General features: G+C 38.1%; 1 protein-coding gene across 5 annotated transcripts in view; it reads left to right on the top strand.

Annotated features, from left to right (window-relative positions):
• The window catches only part of EPC1 (enhancer of polycomb homolog 1), a 64109-nt gene that overhangs the window by 48134 nt on the left and 2437 nt on the right, over positions 1 to 13538 (top strand). For 2 of the 5 annotated variants that reach the window (XM_027648531.1, XM_027648535.1), the window contains 6 exons: positions 200 to 552; positions 6161 to 6244; positions 12097 to 12215; positions 12297 to 12383; positions 13023 to 13164; positions 13285 to 13538. The exon at positions 13285 to 13538 is cut by the window's right edge and continues 113 nt beyond it. In XM_027648531.1, the coding sequence (XP_027504332.1) occupies positions 200 to 552; positions 6161 to 6244; positions 12097 to 12215; positions 12297 to 12383; positions 13023 to 13164; positions 13285 to 13538 (1039 nt within the window). The remainder of the gene's footprint in view (positions 1 to 199; positions 553 to 6160; positions 6245 to 12096; positions 12216 to 12296; positions 12384 to 13022; positions 13165 to 13284) is intronic. The other 3 variants (XM_027648533.1, XM_027648532.1, XM_027648534.1) reach the window with 3 other exon arrangements.

The raw sequence follows: 13538 nt of genomic DNA, 5'->3' as shown, positions 1-13538 counted from the left end.
AAAATATACCTAAATATAATATTTACTGTAAAATAATGGGTAGTCATGCATTGGGAGGGAGTGTGTGTTTGCTTGTTCTAGAAGAGCTTTGTGTAACTCCTTCCATCCCTTTGTCATCCCCAAGCACACATGTCAAACTGGTGACTTTCTTCGTGTTTTCTTGCCACTGTGTAATTCTACATTGTTGTCCTGGTTTTAGGGTGCTGCTGGACAGAGCGCATTCGGACTACGATAATGCATTTCATCACCTGGATTTGGAAAGGTTTTCCTCATCACAACACTCTTCAATCAGTCAATTTGCCAATACCTCAGAAACAAATACCTCGGACAAATCTTTCTCAAAAGACCTCAGTCAGATACTAGTCAATATCAAATCATGTAGATGGCGGCATTTTAGGCCTCGGACACCATCCCTACATGACAGTGACAATGATGAACTCTCCTGTAGGAAATTATACAGGGGTTTAAATCGAACAGGCACAGCACAACCCGGGACCCAGACATGCAGTACCTCTACACAAAGTAAAAGTAGCAGTGGTTCAGCACATATTGGTATGTTTAATTTAACAAACTTGCTTCCAGAAGTTTTAAATTGGTTCAGAAAATCCAGAATATCATTAGGTCATCCATACTTTACATCGTGGTCTGTTTTGATGGTAACAGCCCATCTTCATGTGTATCTCTTTATTTGCTACATGGAACGTTTGTTTGCATTTATTGCTAACAGTAGAGTACTGCATCTGAGATTTATACTAGTGCTACAGTGGTATGTAATTACAGGTTTAGAAATACGAAGCTTTAAAAACAATATTGTGTAGGGTTTCAGTTGACTGAGGATTTGGATTTTTAAAATCAAAAACATGTTAATCGAAATGTTGATGTAAATACTACATTCCAAAATTTTTTTTAATACAAAGTGTGGTGGTGATGGGAATTGTTTAGTTAAAATGTTTGCATTTAAAATCCCAGCATGCTATGAATTCTTAATTGAACTTAAATGAACTTAAATGCCATTTCCCATCCAAAAAGTACCCAGCCCACTCTCACTGATGCATCTGCTCATGCTTAGCAAAACTCTTGGACTAATCACCTCTACGTCTTGTCAGCAAGTGGCAGACTACATCTTACAGAACCCAATTGCAGATTTGAGGACCTGACTGAAAAAACTTGATGTGGTGGTGTTTTTTAATTGGAACACTGTTGGAAAGCATCGATCTTTTTGTAGGGCTCTTCATATTGGAAGACTGGCATTTACAGTGTTAGAGTGGAACTTAAATAACTCATGAATTTTGATGAGTCAGTACCATAAATGTCATCTTTTTATAGTAGAAGTGACATAGTTTTTTTATGAAGAAATAACTTAAAAGTTCACCTTTGTAAGGAGTTTTGTAAGGAGTCTGTAGAATCATGCTTTCCGTACCATTTTGAATTATGGCTTTGGAAATCAATCACAATACCTGGATAATATAGGAGTGCAGTGGGGAGAGATGCATATACCTAATAAAATAATCAAATTGTGAGGTGTTTTGGTGGTTTGCTCAAAATCTGATACCCTCGTATCAGATGACTTTAATCCTCCTGTTTGCCAATATATTTTGTACCTTTTCTCCCTGTACCACGTTTTGGGTTTTTAACCTGAAAATTCTTTCTACTTGCATTTGTAGAGTTAGTGAGTGCCTTTGTTCTGCTGCTTTATTTCATGCTTCCTCTCCATGCTGTCCTAGATTAGGTCCTTGCCCCTATCCCCCTTTCTTTTCTCTTTTATGATAATTCTTGCTGGAAATGTACAAAGGCTAAAAGTGATGGTTCTTCTGGTTTGTTATATAAGTTTGGCTTCTGGTGTTTAAATTCTGCCCTTCAAGTGGTTCAAAGCAAGTCCAGAACTGAATGAGAGCATCCTCTGGATGATGACCAGTCTGAACTATGATAAAATGGTAGCCAGGTTATGAGTGTGAAAACGAAACTATTGGGTACTGAATAGATTATAAATGCACTTTAAAGTATTAATGGCAATACTTTGCATCTGAAAACGTGTAGATTTGAAAAATTGACTGTTTGAGTTTAAAGCTTATATAATTGTGTGTGTGTATAAATAAACACACACACCCTTTTAGAGTCTTTTTTCCTGAAATAGATGGTTAGGATGTTTATCTACATCATTTAGGAATTAAATGCTATTATTATTTATGGTGATGAGTTCCATACCAGGGTTTAATTGTGTGGTTGCATCTTTAAGCCTGTGGGGAAGTAATACATGTGTGTAAGTACCTGGTATATAACACTAATTTGTGCTTGGAATTCTGTGCAGATGGCTTAGTATCCATGTAAAATATGTAAGTTAGTATTCCAAGCTTTTCAAAATATAAATGTTACAGAGTTTAGTTTCATATTTTTGTTAGGGTTTGATACAGGAATTAAATATTCAATTAAAAAATGTAGCTGTCTGAAGTAATAGATACACTTTTAAATCAGTTACCACAGTCTTTGGATAGTCACTTATTAATTGTATATCTGGGCAGATTGTATCTGTATATTTATAATCTTATTTGGGATTCTTGTGGCACTGGAGGTGTACAGAAGTTTGTGTCTGTGTGATGTACTGCTGATTGTCAGTGTAGGGGTTCAGAAGGAGCACAGAGTCTCATTCTCGGTGCCAGTCTGTTTTTTAGTGGATTTTTTTTTCTGGTTTTTAAAGGACTCTGAGATAGGTTGTCTGCACAGATCACAGGGCTGTTTGTTTGTCTCATGTGAGTCTGACTTCTTCAATGGTACCAGTCAGTTGCAGCTGCTGAGTTGTCTTCTTACTTTCTGTAGCAAATACTGTAGAGAACATCAGGTATCTAACAACTGTACTAAAGTTTTTCTAGTAGTTACTTCTACAGATTAACAACTCTGTACAGTGTACCTGTTACTTTTTCTTCATTGTTTTTAAAGATGGGAGTTTGTTGTGGGCATAGATTTTTTTTTTTAGGTTTCTTTCTCTTTACCTTTTAGGTTTTTGAATTGGCTGTTGGTCTTTCTACCAGAAAACACTTATTAATACCTTTTTTTTTTTTTTAAATCTTTTTGCTGCTGCTCTGAGTTGTGGTCAAACCATATTGCTTGCCTTTAAGAGGAAGCTCATCCTAGGATTCTGTAGTGACCAGCAGAGGTGGTCGTGTTGCCATGTGTATCTTGTACTGTCACATGAGTTTTGTCTGTTTCCATACTAAAGTGTAGATAAGTCTTGGACTTTTTCTACCTTGAATGATGCAGACATGCTGCTGACGTGGAACAATTGCTATGGAAAACCTTGCTTCTCAGGTCTGTTATACATGGCCAACAGGGGCATGAAGTGGACATTGTATCTCAGGTCTTCTGTTAAGCAGAGGACGTGTTATAGCAGCTGTGCTTCTGTACCATTCTCTGGCTACAGGAAGCATTATTGTTCATCCTGAAGATCAGAGAGAAGTTTCCCCAAGGAAACGGGTGTTTTATAAACATTTTGAAGTGCCTTTGACCCTGAAGGAAATCCAAGTTATTCTGATCCTGGGTTTCAGAATGCTCAACATCAAAGATGTGTGGAAGATGTTGTTGCATTGAGATTTTGTGTATAAACTGAGAAGGGATGCCTTAAAAAAAGAAATCCCTTACAGAGTTACTTGAACACTTGCTGTGTGCCGAAGGCTAAACTTTGGCACCAGGATCAAGTGGCCAAGAAAAGTAGCATCACTTTGGAAGAGGGTGATTCCTTTTCATCTTGCTGAAGAATTATGAAAAACTATCCTTTGCCCTCTTGCAAAAAGACCTGATTCAGAGATCTTCACACATGTTATACAGAACACCACTAAAAAGCAAGCAAGAGCATTTATTCAAGATTATTGTGGAGAATTAACTTGTTCAGTTGGGGAGCTACTAACTGTAAACAAAATGCAGCAAAATTACTTCAGAAAAGGAGCCTGTATTGCTGACAGTCTCAAGTTTCTGAATCAAAATCTTCAGAGATGGAGCTTGTAACTCTGGATTGTACAATAGGCATAAGGAATAAGAAGTGTTTTTGTCCCTTGTTAGATTGATCTGATTCTGCTGGGCAAATAGTAGTCTTTGAACTGCATCATATTATAGACAGACTGTGCTTTCTGCTGGAGACTTGTTAAATATGTTGCATTTGGACTTTGGAATGCTTGCATCTAGTAACAAAAGTTAAAGACTCTTAAGAGTCTTAAGACTGCACAGCATGTATCCTTCTGTTCCAGCCTTGTCTTTAAGGAGCAGAGCAGAGATACCCGTCACTAGTGAAAGGCTGGAGCACTGGTTCCCAGGCTCTACAGTAAGAGCAGGCAACAGTCTTGCATTCTGTTGTTTTCTGCCTTCGTCACTCAGAAGTTGGATCACTTTGAAAACAGTCTGAAAGCTGGCAAGGCTGAGGAGGCTGGCAGTTAACTGCTCACTGAATTTGTAACTTGCCCTTTGAGGAAAAGCCTTACTGAACATTGGTAGCGTTTTGATGTTTGTGATCGTAGATCTTACTGTATGAAAAGCTGCAGGAATACCGAACATAGTTAAATAATCCAACATAATGTACTTTGCGATTTCTTGTAAACCAGATATTTAGATGATGTGATGCAAGTTGTGCTTTACTGTTCAGTAACTTTACTGTCCCAGTACACTTGCATGCTCTTTTTTACATCTCTCAATCTGCTTTTTAAAAGCAGCTTAGCACATTTGGGGGTCTAGCAGGATAGTGAACTGTACTTCCATTTCCCAAATAAGGTAGCGCTGGTTAAAGGATCTGTACTTGTTCAGCCTGGAGAAGAGAAGGCTTTGGTCTGACCTAGTTGGGACCTTCTAGTACCTGAAAGGAGCTTACAAGAAAGATGGGGAGGGACTTTTTACAAGAGCATGTAGTGACAGGACAAGGGGAAATGGATTCAAACTGGAAGAGAATAGGTTTAGATTTGATATTGGGAAGAAATTCTTAACTGTCTGGGTGGTGAAACACTGGAACAAGTTGCCCAGAGAAGTTGCCCCATCCCTGGAAGTGTTCAAGGCCAGGTTATATGGGGTCTTTGAACAACCTGATGTAATGAAAACAGGTGTCCTTGCCTGTGGCAGGGAGGTTGGAACTAGATGAGCCTTAAGGTCCCTTCTGATCCAAACCATTCTATGATTCTATACTGTTATTTCATGTTCTTATTAAGGATACCTGATGCCTGATTTTAGGCAACCCTTTCCCAGAAAGAAGCAGGAGGAAGCTCCTCAATTCTTGTGGCAATTCCTTGCAGCAGAGTAGAAGGGCTTGTCCTGCCTTTTCATGGTTTTCATACCACCACTGGCTGTGTTCAGATCTTTTTATTTAACCTTTGTATCTGTAACAGTCTCAACATTGCTATCTGTGTTACTATTTTCCCATTTTTGAAATACTTCTTTCACATTACAGGATAAACTTGGTCATGAAAAGTACTGGAATTTGTAATGGCTATTTTCAATCATCATTGGAATTTAACAGTCTTGGCCTTGGCCCATCTGTGGCTGAGCTGTTGGTGTCCTGGTTGAAGAAGCAATGGCCTTGAGATGTTTTAATAGATGTTTAGAGTCCACCCTAAGCTTAGTTGAAGGAGAAAATATTAAAAGGAAAAGCTTCTTTAATCTGGGAAATGTGACTGAGGATGGGTTAAGAGCCACACTAAAACACTTGAGCATTTCTGGAGACTTCAAGACTTCGTAGTTATATTAGGTTTTCTTATTTAGCTTCAACTCGGAGTAAAACTTTGCTCCAAAGTGATGGATCTCTGGGCTTGCAGGAACTGTTACACTTTGCATTCTGTGCAAGGGTCGCCACATTTGTAACTGTGTGTACCCCAACTGGCCTGAGACGGTGTGGTGGAAACTCATATTAAGAATGATGGGCAGACAAATATAAATGCACAGCAAACTTTTCTAGCTTTCATTCAATGGCTAGTAAAAATCCTTATTAATTATTTTCTGTCTGTCTTCTGCTACCAAGTAGGGAGTGCGTATGTAGACCTTATATCTAGTTTATAATTTCTAGAGTTCTGATGTTTCTGTTGGGCTGAAATAAAAGGCTGTTGTAGTAATAATCAAGGGCATAATGATTCATGTTCTCATAGTGTCTAATAATGCCATGTTTAAGTAAAACCAATCTTGAACTTCTTTTCAGAAAGTGAAACATCTTTGGGCCTGGTGCATCAAATACTAAATCACACTGATGGCTCTAAGTCTCTCCAATCTTCTGAATTCACTGGTGAGAACTTGCTGTATGGTAGAAAATCTTTAACCAGGCAGTGTAATCCAGATGACATCTCTCATAAGAGAGAGATTTAAAAATGTGATGTTCTGGATTACTTAGCATTGTGATTGATGTTTGCTTTGCATTCACTTTGGCATTAGCAACCACTAATTGTTCTCTTACCCAGCGGGGATGTGATGCTCTCATGTGCTTCCCTTAAGAAAACATTGTAACATAATATATCATCTTTCCACACACTTTAGCAATTCTGTAGTTTATGGAATTTCTCAGTTGAAAGCTTTAGTTAGGGGATCTTTCTTCTGTTACCTGATCTAAACTGCCTCTTTAATCGTCATCCACTGAAAGGATCTAGTACTCTAAGTGGATTGTAGAGAGGTTCTTTAAACCCAATATAGTATTAAGGCCTCAGTTTTCCCACTGAAATAACATTTCCACTCATGAGAACAGATACTTAACAATGTTATGAAACACCTTTTAAGTGGTTTTAAGTTACTGTAATTTAAATAATTCTTTAGATGTTTAACAGGACTGAAACTTTTGCTGAAAGGTTTAATTGAGCTGTTTGAATCTCTCAGTATTACATTTTTAAAACTTTTTACTAAAAAAAAGAAAAAGAAATTATTACCTGGCTAGGTCATGGTGTTCACTCCACGAAGTTTGCTCAGTTTGCCTGGCAAATCTAGCGAGCACCTTCCATTCAGGAAATGAAAGGAAATGCTAGTAGAGGGAAGGGGAGTTTACACATGCATTTTCTGCTTTCCAGGATATGCTCCCTGTTCTTTTAGGAAGCTGGTTATTGTGGTCAATTTTTTGTAAGTCTGTATTTTCTACTGAAGGGAAACAGAGTAACTACTGGTGAGTCACCTCGGGGTGAAACTTGCAGGAGGAGTCGTGAGGGGAGACTGTTGCTGTTTATCCTACAAAGACCAATCTCACACAAATGCAGCAGTCAGCCCTGCCGTCCTCCCTGGTTTTGACCACATTTGGGAATGACTTGAGTTTTCAGAGAAGCCAGATGTAAGCTACAGCACTGTAAGGCTGTTACATGTTAAATACTGTGGTAAAACCAGTTAGCACTGTTAGCATAGTTTTATATTGCGGTATAAAACTGCTGCAAACTGTGGATCTTTGAGCTCAAAGTCCATTGACAGTATCACTGTTACTCTGTGCTCCAGAAAACACCTGTTGAGTATCAGCACCCCAGAGAACTTGGGTGATACATAAACAGAATCATCCAATTGAAAGTTGATATTCAGTGGTTTAATTTGAGGGGAAAAAATGCACATGTAATCATCCCAGGGTTTACAAGTGCTCATAAAAATGATTGAAGGAAAACACATTCATAGTACAGTGTGCAATAATTCAGTTCTTAATAAAACAGGATTTGTAGCTGTCACAAAGGAGATACTGGGCAGTCATTTATCCTGTCAGTCAGTATCAGTCACGTACGATGTTTCTTTCCTTGTACTCCTAGCTGAAAGCTCCTGAAGTTTTTTCTTCTACCTCCCATTGCTTTTTGGAGTCTGTAAGCTAGAAAACATTTCCTTGCTGCCAAAGCATAGCACTAATACAGTTGCAGAATAGGTGTGTGTTTGTTGTTCCAAGCTGTTAAGAGAGTAGCAGCATAACACAATGTACTGACTTAAAATCTGAGGGTTGTCTCAACTGAAATGTGACAACTTGATACAGTATACTGCAAGAAAACAAGAAGCATTTGTGTAGCCAAGTCTCTTGGTAAAGTTTGAGCTGCCCATCTGCTGATAACCAGCTTGAGATGTGAATAACTCCAGGTAGAATTGGGCCTTAAAGGTTTCTCATGTTTAAGGTTAGAAAAGGGGTTGAGCTAGGTTAAGAGTCTTGCATAAATTACTAGGTTAAGACTTGCATAAATTACTGCAAGTGCCTTGGAAAGTATGTAGAGATTTTGTATAGAAGTGCAGCTGTTAGCTGTGAAAGACAGTTGAGATACTCTGAAATTATAATGTTCTTATTTATTATGTATTGGTAGTGGTGGTTGAGATTTCCACCTTCACCTCTCACTGTGTAGTGATTCTGTGTAGTGAATGAAACTGGATATTTCCTCACTGTTACGTTCAGTAAATTGCAAACTATTAAATAGTCATTACTGTGTGATGGAACCAGGACCACTGAGGTGCCAGCATGCTGTTTGAGAAGAGTCTGTATGCACTGCACTCTGGGGCTGCTGAAGCAAGACTCTGTTTTAAAATCTCATGTGTTGTCTTTAACTAGTGAATGTTTTGTCTTGTCCATGTTTTAAACTTCAAGCTGTTGTTCAGTTGTCTGTTGCTTTATGAATGTTTTTAAAGCCTTAAAGGCCTCCAGTAATGTCAGGAATATGTAACTTTGTTTGGTGTTGTGTAGCAATACTCTTCTGAGTTACCAAAAATGTGGTTCCTGTTTTCAGTGTTCAGGAAAGGTCTGGACTTGCTGCTTGCCTGCTCGTTTTTTCCCAGGCAGATAAAGACCTGTGTATGACACAAAAGAGAATGACAGTCGTTTTTACTTCTTCTACATGTACCATTTCCCCAGTTCCAGTCACAACTGTGTGCCACGGGAAATGAGTATGAAAGGTTAAATAGATGAAAGTACTTTCCTGTAAAGTACATACTTTTTTTTTCTTGTGTGGGAACAATAGTTTTCAGAAGCAGCTCAGATCTCACAATTCATGTGCTTATTTCTTCAATTGAAGTGTTATGTAGACTCTACCCTGAGAGCAGGAGGGGAAGAAACCCAGTGGTGGTGTTAGCAAAGTACATGGTGGCTTCTAACAGAAGATGAACAGAGTGTGATGTCCTAGCTTGCTGTCTTGGGAAGAAATTTTGATTTGGGTAGTTCTCAGTAGTATTGCTTTCAATAAAACCTTCAGTGTAGTGTTTCTGTAACATGGAGAGGGAAGAGCTGGCTTATATAATTACAGTCTATAACCTCTTGTACATGAACATATCTGTGTATCCTGTGGAATGGAAAAGGAATACCAATCAGATTATTTTAGGAGTCTGTAGCTTGCAGCAGTCCTTTATGAGCAGTGTTGTGTTTCTAACCTGGATGCAATTGATTTAGAGTTCACAGTAGATCTCTGATAGTTGTAAATAGTATTTTGAAATGTCTGGTAGACTTTCACCTTCAGTAAGGGAAGCAGCAAAAATGTTGCCGAATATTTAACCTAAATTGAAAAAACGCCCGAAATGTTCTTGAGTGTATTTTCCAGGCAGTATTTTTAAGTGGAAGGGAAACAGTTGAAATATAGATGAGGGTGGTAATCATAGTGGGGTTCTTCTGTCACTTGTTTCCTTTGACAGCTGTGTAACTGTTTGGTAGTGGTGGGAAATGTACAGCTGCAAGGGTCACAGAGTGCCTGGAGAGAGATTCGCTGATGTACAATTGGAAACATAGGGTTTTTCCAAATGGCACTTCGGGAAAGAAGGGGGAGCACTTAGAGCTGATCTTTAGCGTAGTCTTTCCTGAACAAACACAGCCTGTGTAAGCTTCATTTGTTGTTCTTCCAAGAGAAAACAGTATTTTGGAGGTGGTTAAACCAACACAGATGACTGCTTACCTCAACTCTGGTTTGTGGTTAGAATCTTAAATATACTTAGGACTTGAAAACTGAAATGAACTATTAGTAAATTTTACTTAAATAGGCAAAAGTGAGATGATTATGATGCTGGAAATTCTAATCATAATTCAGTCAAAGATGGTGGTATAACGTACTCTTTTTACCCATTTTCCTCTTTATCATTCTGTGTGTTGTCTTTATTTACATCAATTATGCAATCTATTCCTAAGCTTTATATATACTAAACATTATGTGTCATACTACAGAATAAAATACCTTGTTCTTAGACTTGTACAATATGCTGAGTTGGAAGGGACCCACTGGGATCATCAACTCTAACTCCTGGCCCTGCACAGGACACCCCAAGAATCACACAATAAATAAATAAACAGAACCTTCAATATCATTGGCACTATGTTGGCTAAACCATATTGATTCTAAATTTCAGGGTTTAAAAAAACAATCACTACTAATGGATCAATAGAAATGACATATCTCTCAGTACCAGGACAATATATCCATTTTTCTCCCTCTGCTACTGCTGGTCAGCTTTCTACATGCTAATCTTTGTGTGCTAAAGCTTTCTCGCCCTAACTTGTGTTTGGTGACAGTTTTAAAAAAAAAATCTAAAGAACTTATAAATCTTAACTCTTTATATAAATTAAACAGTCAACTCCTTGAGTATTTGGTCTATGAATTCTAGTTTGTTTGGTTTTGGTTTTTTTAGTAAGGACATTTATGAGCAGTGTTACTACTACTAAGCTATTTTCCTAAGAATAGTTTAAAACATTGCTGTGAGATTTAACTGTAACAGTATTGGGAAGGAATTTGTTATTCATGACTACATAAGTAAGTGCTACGTCCTTACTTGCTGAAGGATGTTACTTACAAAAAAAAAAGTAATGTGACTATAGCAGCTGAATCAAAATCTGTCACTTCAAGTGTTCAGACAGCAAAGTACTGGTAATAATTTTAATGCTACTTCTAGTGCATACTAGGAGCATTTTGAACAAATTTTACATTAGAAAAGGACGAATACAATGGGAAAATGCATGCTCAGTAGTGTTTGGTCTGATGTTTCCAAATATTAGTTCTTGTTTTGGTTAGCCATTTATACTGATTTGTTGTTCAAGTTTATATGTAAGGTATAATTGGTCTTCAGAATCCTGTTGTATCCAGAAGCAGGACATTATTATAGTATTTTTTTTTTTCAGGTAAGCAAGCCTGAAGGAGTAGATTAACAAAAAATTCTTAAAATTTGCAATTTGTGAACAGGATTTAAGTGTGATGGTGGTTTGTTGCCAAGCAGTAGTGAACTTCCCCAAAAGTGTCCACTGCATTCTTGAAGTATGAATGCTATTTACAGCACTTACTTGGGAGCATTTATACAATCTGAGTATAAAATGGAAGGGAAAATCTGAAGGACATATCCTTTGCAAGGGCATTCACACTCTAGCCTTGATTCAGTTTGTAAATTGAAAACTGAGACTTCATTTTGTTTTGGAAACATCAATTAAAAAAAAAATTAACACTGAAATTAGTTAATGAACTGGTGACTCTGCTGCACCATTGGGCATCCCCTTGTCAATCTGTACAAGTAACACTTTATCAGTTTTATACTTGTGGGTTAACTGGACAAAATTCTGCTTGACTGAGTCACCTTTCTAAGATTGTTAGAGAGAAGGGTGTAGTTTCATGAAATTTTTTATTGATGGAATTGCTTGTACGTGTGTGGCTACAAACAACAAAAATACAGCCCTGCGATAGCCCAGTTGTGAGTGTGCTCAGCTCAATGTTTTCAGCTGAACATAGATCTTAACTGTAGCCCCTCGCTGCCTGCAGAGTGCTGTCAGTGAGGGCTGCACTGCAGTTGCCCAGCTGGGCATATCAACCTACTCCACAAATAACGCAGATACTGTAGTTTCACAAAGTGAAAACGATGCCATTTCTACCTCTTCTTTCTTTTTAATGTTATTACTTTTTGGTGGGTTTGATGGTGTTTTGATTCCATTCTCCCCCTCCTTTTTTGATATCTTGAGCTGAATTCAGTTATTACACTATAAAAAAACAGCTTTAAAAGAGAAGGTTTAGCTTGAACAAAAAATTTCTAGGAGAATGTCAGCTTTTTGACATAAAGGTGCATAAGTCTCCTAGGAACTCGCTGTGGTAGTTTTTTGGGGGTTTCTTTAGGTTTATAAAATAGATGTGTTTATATACACAACACCTACATATTTTGATATAGTATTTTCTCGTTTTATATTTTGTTCAGCATTTACAGCCGAACAATACCAGCAACATCAACAGCAACTGGCACTAATGCAGAAACAGCAGCTTGCACAAATTCATCAACAGCAAGCAAATAGTAATTCCTCTGCCAACACATCACAGGTGAGGGATTTGTCTGTGCTATGATTTATCCCTCATTGTTTCCCACCAGGGTTCATCTCTAATTGTCAACTGTTGCCATAGAACCTTGAAACTAACCAACAGGAAAGTGGCTTTCGCCTGAATCTACATCATAGCCATTCTGTAAAGTGTTTAGAAGGGACACTGCAGGTGAGTGTGGCAGGCGTTGCCTCTGCTCCCTCTTAACAAAAAAAAGATGGGTCAGTCAATTAATGAAATTTTCAAAGCCTTAGCAATATGAATTGCAGAAATCTCCAGCCATGTTGTTATCCTCTTGTCAGTGGGGGATTTTAAGAGCAGAATTTCAGTTAATTAAACCTGACTCCTGAATATGTCCTCCATACAGCTGTGAAAGTGTCTTAACATTCATAAACATGTAGTGCTTGCAGTGGTGCCAGACACATGAAAAGTTTCAGAAGTTGTTTGCAGTCTGAACCTCCAAGTCTCTGAGTTGGGTTTGGAATTTCATGAGAACAGGTTGATCTGTGAAACAGTGTTGTTACATAGAACTTTGGAAATAAGTTTCTTTGTATTTTGAATAGTTCTTGGGAATATCTTCTGTGTTGTTGTAATGGAGCTAAAAGTGCATGGGGAAAAAAACCCACAGTTCAGATTTTAACTAGTTGTACCAAATGCTGACAACTTGCTCTGAGAGTGACTGGTCCATGGTTCTGACTTACATGTATCAATTTTTTGTTGTACTAGTTTTTGTACTAGCTTTAAAATGGGGAGAGTACTGACTTTCTGGAACCCTCAATCACATATATATGCCACCATTGTTCTTTCTAGGGTTTTGTTTCCAAGACACTGGATTCTGTTAGTGCTCAATTTGCTGCTTCAGCTTTGGTTACATCAGAACAGCTGATGGGATTCAAAATGAAGGATGATGTGGTGCTTGGAATTGGGGTGAATGGCATTCTTCAAGCCTCAGGTATGCAGCTGTTTGACAGAATTTGATTTCATCTTGATTTTTACAGTGAAGACATGTCTATGTGGAGCTGAGTGTCTTCTGAAAAATAGGCTTACTGATTTATTTTTTTTTCTGTTGCAGGAGTGTACAAGGGCTTACACCTCAGTAGTACTACACCTACAGCACTTGTCCATACAAGCTCATCATCAACAGCAGGTTCAGCCTTGTTACAGCCTTCAAATATAACACAGACTTCAAGTTCCCACAGTGCACTGAGTCACCAAGTAACTGCTGCCAATTCTGCAACAACTCAGGTTCTGATTGGGAACAACATTCGATTAACTGTACCCTCATCAGTTGCCACTGTAAACTCAATTACCACGCTCAATGCACGG

The sequence above is a fragment of the Corapipo altera genome, unplaced genomic scaffold (genome assembly GCF_003945725.1).
Source record: "Corapipo altera isolate COAL_440 unplaced genomic scaffold, ASM394572v1 47, whole genome shotgun sequence".
Lineage (NCBI taxonomy): Eukaryota > Metazoa > Chordata > Aves > Passeriformes > Pipridae > Corapipo > Corapipo altera.
This window is presented reverse-complemented; position numbering and strand designations above follow the sequence as displayed.